Source organism: Vespa crabro, chromosome 22 (genome assembly GCF_910589235.1).
Source record: "Vespa crabro chromosome 22, iyVesCrab1.2, whole genome shotgun sequence".
In the NCBI taxonomy this organism is placed as follows: Eukaryota; Metazoa; Arthropoda; class Insecta; order Hymenoptera; family Vespidae; genus Vespa; species Vespa crabro.
The window spans coordinates 2,603,588-2,611,087 of NC_060976.1; the positions used below are offsets into that span (position 1 = coordinate 2,603,588).

The 7,500-nt window shown below is 27.1% G+C and overlaps 1 protein-coding gene across 14 annotated transcripts in view; it reads right to left on the reverse strand.

Moving 5' to 3' along the window:
* The window catches only part of LOC124431737 (protein tramtrack, beta isoform-like), a 70,776-nt gene that overhangs the window by 56,168 nt on the left and 7,108 nt on the right, over window positions 1-7,500 (reverse strand). For 8 of the 14 annotated variants that reach the window (XM_046979957.1, XM_046979958.1, XM_046979959.1 and 5 more), the window contains exons 2-5: window positions 7,397-7,500; window positions 6,175-6,728; window positions 5,141-5,320; window positions 1,798-1,921 (exon numbers count right to left, since the gene is read on the reverse strand). The exon at window positions 7,397-7,500 is cut by the window's right edge and continues 82 nt beyond it. In XM_046979957.1, the coding sequence (XP_046835913.1) occupies window positions 1,798-1,921; window positions 5,141-5,320; window positions 6,175-6,728; window positions 7,397-7,500 (962 nt within the window). The other 6 variants (XM_046979951.1, XM_046979949.1, XM_046979954.1 and 3 more) reach the window with 5 other exon arrangements.

A 7,500-nucleotide genomic window follows, 5' to 3' on the forward strand; every position in this document is an offset into this window, starting at 1 on the left:
AATAATACCAATATATCCCAAACCAACAACGATATTTTTGTTAAGTGTATTTCTTTTTTTTTTTTTCTTGTTTCCTTTTTCTCCGTATTCCATCAAACACACTTACGTACAGTAAGTAGCTACCACAGTAACATAGCAAATGCACGATATATACCATCACCATAAAAACACCAAGGATATTTTGTGTAAAAATATACACACATTACAAATGTATACGTATATATGTCAGTCATGTGCATATTTACGTATACATATATGTATACATATAAAACAAAAAAAAAAAAAAAAAAGAAAATATGCGCGATAGAAACATAATCGCTAAAGTAATTCTTTCACTTGCATTTTTTCCTCTTATATACAAACATACAACATGCATACATACAAACATACATATATATATATATATATATATATATATATATATATATATATGTATGTATGTATGTATATGTATATATGTATATATAGAATATTCTTTTCTTTTCTCTCTTTTTTTTTCTTTTCCATTTTTGTTTCTTCTTTTTTTTTTGTTTACTTTTTTTTATCTTCCCTTTATTTTACTTCACTTGTTTTTTTTCTTTTTCTCTTTTACTCCTTCGTCATTTTTCTTTTATAAAGATATTACATCACATCATCATCATCATCATCATCATCATCATCATCATCATCATCATCATCATCATCATAATCATCATCATCATTATCATCATCATAATCATCATAATCATTATAATCATACACTACAAATTCACTTGCCAGATTCGGAAATAGAGGGGTGCTCGTAAAAATCGTACGATACGGATGTAGAAAAAAAAAAAATGTTCTTGCAATACTTGCATGCATACTTTCCCTCGATTTCTTAGATCTAACGTATTTCCCATACATTCGAAATATCTAATATTCTTTTATTGCTCGTTATTATTATTATTATATTTTCTTTCTTTTCTTTTCTTTTCATTTCTTTTCCTTTTTTCTCTCTTTATTTTCCATCATTTCAGTTTATAATCAAAGTCGTTAAAAAAACTGACAATGAAAGCCATTTAATCAAACTATATCTTTATCATTTACTTTTTTCTTCTATTAATATCAACAGTATAATGTGTGTGTGTGTTTATATATATATATATATATATATATATATATATATATATATATATATATATATATATATATGTACACATAATTTTTTAATAAGAAAATTATAATCAATCCAAGTGACGAGAGTTATCGAATGAAGAAAATATTTCAAAAAGAAAAAAAGAAAGAAGGAAAAGAGAGAGAAAAACAAAAAAAAAAGAAAAGAAAAAAAAGAAAAAGAAAAGTAAGAAAGATAATACACGTTCCGTGACGTAAGATTAATATTAAAATTTTGCACGTTTAATATTAAAATTTGTGAGAATTGCTTTTATATAAAACGTACATTATCTCCTAATCCGTACGTTATAAGAAAGAGATTATGTGCAAGCTATCATGAATATTTGTAATGGGAAATATGTTAAATACGAGTAGGAAATTTTTTTTTTTTTTTTTTTTTTTTTTTTTTTTTTTTTTTTTTTTTAAGTAAATAAATTGTATAAAATAAAACAAAATAAGATGAAATAAAATAAAATAACGAAAATATGAATGAATAGATAAATGAATATTAAAATATATATATATATATATATATATAAATATATATATATATATATATATATATATATATATATTACAAAAAAAAAAAAAAAAGAAAAAGAAAAAAGAAAAAATTACAAACAAACAAAGGTAAGAGAGAAAAGTATTATTGAAAGATCTTACCATCAAGTCCATCGAGCATTTCAGGAGGATTATGGTGTTCAGACGATTCAATTCCAGATACCCCATCACTTAGAGCCCCCGCCGTAGGTCCGCCATCGTCTCCTAATAGTCCAACCGTATGACCCTGCACAGAGGAGAACCATTTGATTAGAAATGATATTTCATGATAATCTGACTCATTACTAATTTAATCGAATAACAAAATAGATAGTTTTTCTCTTTTTCCTTTTTTCTTTTTTTTCTTTTTCTTTTTTTTTCCCCTTTAAAACGTTTATACAATTAACATTGCATAATTTTGGGACAGACGATTTCCTTTCAATTATCATTTTCAATTTCATTTCATTTCTAATTTATTATTTTATTTTATTTTATTTTATTTTATTTTAATAACAATAAATATATATATATATATATATTTAATATTTATATATTTAATATATATACATATATAACTCATATATTCTCATAAATAATAGAACTCATCAAAGAACAACATAACTTCAAAAAATAATATATACTTTGGCACGCAATCATTACAATCGATCAAAATGCTAACATACATACATACATACATACATACATACATACATACATACATACATACATGCATACACTATTGAAAAAAAAAAAGAGCAATTAAGCAATTCTAATTATTATATAAAATTGACATTATCTTTCTTAATGTATCAATTAAATAATAAATAACAAATCAATTCATTTGAATGTATTATTTTGTGATCTATTAATAATATTTAATAATGACGACATACAAAAAAAAAATAAATATATATATATATATATATGTATATATATATAACATAAATCATTTAGCATAAAGTAAAATGTATTGAAAAATCTATTTGAAAAAAATTTCTAATACTTTATACACAATTTTACTGTGCGTGTTTCATATTCTTGTTTTGATTTTGTTTCAATAACGTTATATAACATACAAAAATATATATTTCATTTATATGTTCATATTAAATTTTTTGTATTGTACAAAACAGTTTGGACAATATATATATTATATATACATATATATATACATATATTATATATATATATATATATATATATATATATATATATATATATATATATATATATATATAACCATTTGCAACATGTTGATAAAAGGAAAAAAATAAAAAAAAGAAAAAAAAATAAGAACAATAAATACAAGTAGTAAACAATTATTACACGCGTAGACATTTATCCGTAAATCTAAAAATATCAATTTTTTAACATAAATATATATATATCTTATTATTGTTATAAGCTTTAATAAAAATATTCAATCAACTTAAATCAAAATATAGAATATAATCTTTGAAATAACAAAAAAATGTAAAAAATAAACTTTTACACAGATTTTAAACACATTAATCCTAACATTTTTTGTTTTTCTTTTTTTCTTTTTTTTCTTTTTTTTTTTTTTTTTTTTTTTTTTTTGAATGAAACAGAAAGGCAAAAGTAATAATCTTTTGTCAATTTAAAAATTAACAAACTCGTTTTTTCCAATAACCGCAATTAACTTCACATTAAGTTCAAATATTTCAATAGGAAAACTTTCTAGAAAAAAAAAAAAAAAAAATACATACAGCATGCATATATATATATAAATATATAAATATATATATATATATAAAAAGTGCATGTGTATATCTTTCAACATATTGATATGATTGCATCATACAATATAATAAGTACAATTTATGAAACAATCATATTTGTATATTGGATATAAAAATATGTTTTCTATATATTTTGTAATATTATGAATTAATATGAAAAATTATAAGTATGAACCGATGACAAATATAAAAACTTGTCATATCGAATAATCAACAAGTACTTTTTATATATGTGTAACTTTCTTTAGTATCACTTTCTCTAGCTGCACATAATTTGTGAGCTTTGCATTTATCATGATGATTTATAATTTCAAGTCTAAAATTACCATTCCCTGCAGCAAAAGAGGTACGTATTTCTGGAATCGAATCACTCCATTTTCTACAATATTTGCAATACATAACATTAGATTGTTCATCATATTGAAGCCAAGGATATATATCTAACCAACCAAGCTTAAATCTACCAGCCTTTCTACCTTGAGGAGTATTACGTTGCAAAGCAGTGCTCAAAGTAGATTGTATCACTGACATTCCCTGTTGTTGTGTACTATTTAATCTCACCGATCCCAAATGATCATTATTATTAATTAACGATAATTTTACATTTTTATTACATTCAGATAAAGGCAGATACTGTGAATTATTTTCTACTTCGTCGTTTTTATATTCAGAATGTTCAGTGTTAATAGGCAAGATACGACTTTGTAAAGAGTTATGTTGATCTTCAAAATCTCGCATAGTTCCTGACATATTGATACACAAAGAACCTCCAGCCATGATGGTATTTTCTCGTGAAACTCGCATCACAGAAGAATCTTGGTGATTGGGAGTCATGTTCTGTACATCCACTGTTTCGTCACTCTTCCCATCCCTTCGAACTATCCACTCCACATTAGTCTGTCAACAGAGAAGGAAAGGATATGTGCTTAATCAACACATTTTGATTTTGTCTTTATGCATACAAGAAGCCAATTTTGCATCTTTATTTAAAAAATCCCTTCCTTCCCGTGTCTGTTTGGACTGAGTAGTCATATGATGATGGTATACAATCATCATTAATTGTGGGAACAGTAACGAAACACTGACGTAAGAAAAAGATTCAACGAAGACAGAACATAATTATACATTTTGCCTTTCAATAACAATACAATCATACCATTGATAAAATAAATCACCATTGTAATATCATCCATTTTTTTCTTATATTAATAAATATATATATATATATATATATATAAAAAAAAAAAAAAAAAAAAAAAAAAAGAGAAAAAAAAAAGAAAGAAAAACCATTATATGCCCAAGACCATGCAATGAAAATTGAAATATTATATAAAGATAATATTGCTAGAACAATACACTTTCATGTCATAATAAAATAAAAATGGAATAACACATGTCAAATGCACAAATACTTTTGATGAAAAGTATTATAAAATAGATACATATATTTTTACATTGCTATTATCTACATAAACATTTATCATATTGCTGCAAAAAAAAAAATAAATGTAAATTTTTCACATTAAAAGGAAAGAAAGAAAAAAAAAAATTGACTCGCACAACTTAATACAACACCAATATTAGAAGAAAAAAAAAAAGAAAAAAAAAAAGAAAAAAAGAAAAAGAAAAAGAAAGAAAATCTAATAACAATAAATGAAGAATATATAAATGATAAAGATAATAAACGAATTAAATGTATTACTTACTGGGAGGGAGATATTGTCATGGAAATCAGATAAGTGGTGGTCTAATTCTTGCTTGATAGGAGCTTGTGGTTGAGATGCAGGAGACATAGGTCGACCACCATCCTCTAATTCTGTTCCCAGGGCATTATTTACCTTTGGAATAACAGGTGGACTTGATTTATAATTACATTGCGAAGATGCCTGAAAATAATAAATACAAACTTTGATTATCTAGAAATATACAAAGTTTATTATATTAAACTTATTTATATGATCAAGAAGGAAAAAAGGAAAAATGAAAAAAAAAAAGGACTAAGAAAAATTCTTCTATCATAAAATTAACATAAACAGTATATAAAATATAATAGTCATATATTCATTTGTAATTTTTCCATACATCACACTTTAAATCTCCATTTTGAAAGTACAAATAAATGAATAAATAAGTAAATATATAAATAACATAAATATATACATATATATATATATACATGTATATGTGTATATATATATGCATATGTATATATATATATTTATATATATATATATATATATATGTATACATACATAATATATCAGAAAATCTATTATTACTATTATAAATGCTGAAAATACAGTAATCTTACTCATGAATTAAATGGTAGGGTATTATCTCTTTAGTCAAAATTCCAAGGTCACAGGCAAAGTTATTTGGAAAGCTGTGCAATCATATACATATGTAATTTATTGATAACAATGAACGGTCGTTATCAGATAGAAATGTACTGTTGGTAAAAAAAAAAAAAAAAAAAAAAGAAAAAAAGAAAAAAGCACAATTTAAAAAAATCATTACAAATGATTTTTTAATATGAGTTATTATTACAAAATAGAAAAAAATATTGGTCAGTTGTTAATTTTTCTCAATGTATAGATTTCATCATAGACATACTTTCATTTCACAACAATATAAAAGTTGTTTCTCTTTACTTTTTATTATATTATTTCAATAATATATCAAAAGAAAGCTTAATCACTTTATAATACCACCATAACATTTATTAATTTTATTTACATACCTGTGAATCAGACATGAATCTTTCGCTAGGAGGCCCAGTAAGAGAAACATCATAGCTGCCAGAAAATTTTCTTTTCCTCTTTTCAGGATGTGATTGGAGATTAGGCGAATCGGTGTGCCTGCCACCGGTTTGTGCTTCTGGCTCTGGCGACGGACTTTTTTCTCCTGTCTTGTTATTTACACTATTATCTGTGAGGCCTCTGATTTGTAATGCCTCTGCTGTTTTGAGGAACATCGGTAATAGATGCTGACTAACATTTACTTCTCCCTTATACATAAAGTGCAGCAATGCTTTCATTTCTGTATCGTTGACATCCTTCAGGAATATAATTGGATGAGGATGGGTATTCTGGAGGAAAATAGTCTCAAAGTATGGACTACATGCAGAGAGTATCGTCTGGTGTGCCTTAAAAGTTTCTCCAACACATGCCAAGGTAACATCACAAAGTGCCTCTCTGGCAAGCAGTGAACTGAGAACGTCAGTAAGGTTGGCTGGGTGATTGTTCCACCGTAGGCAATACTGCTGGTCCATCTTGTCTATCTCCAATCCCGACCCTACAACCAAACTAGCTGCCCTGAACTGTCCACACTAAAATCTGATCACCCTGAACTATTAGAGAATGCCTCCCTAACCCTTAAAACAATAACTCACACGACTTCCCCACGCACACTCTCCCTCCTATCGTCCTGACGATACCTCTTCGATGATTATATCGCGACTCTAAACCAACACAACGTCCTCCGTGCTTCTGCAAATGTGCCACATTGCAGTATAACTGTAAAACCCTTCAGGGTTCACGCGTCGCTACTATACGTGCCGAAAACATAAATTTTGGCATAACCTCGACCGCACGTAAACCGATTCGCGAAGAATTCCCTCGCGATAAGCGAGATCGAACACACGATACGAGGTTAGATCGCTAATTACGACGCAGTACGTGCCACCCACGTATACGACAAATATCCAATACGAGGAAGATAATGTTTTCGGCAATGTCAATATTCGCGAGGCTTGGGCGCCATTGTCGACCGTGGCTCGTCTAAGCCACACGAGCCTTCCTGCCTCCGTGAAAACTCGATTTCTTGATTGCCGATTTTCTAACCATCCGTCAGCGCCGCACATTCCCCTTTTATTTACTTTTAATCTATCGATGATCGCCGATTTCAACGTACACGAATTAACGCCCGTCAAGCATTATCTCTAACCCGAATGTATTACTCACCTTTCGCAAACTTTTTGCCATTACAACGCCATCCGACCCTTAACGTCCACTGCCATACCAATCTGCCAATGCCTACGGCCTTATTTTTAAAATACTTTTGACCT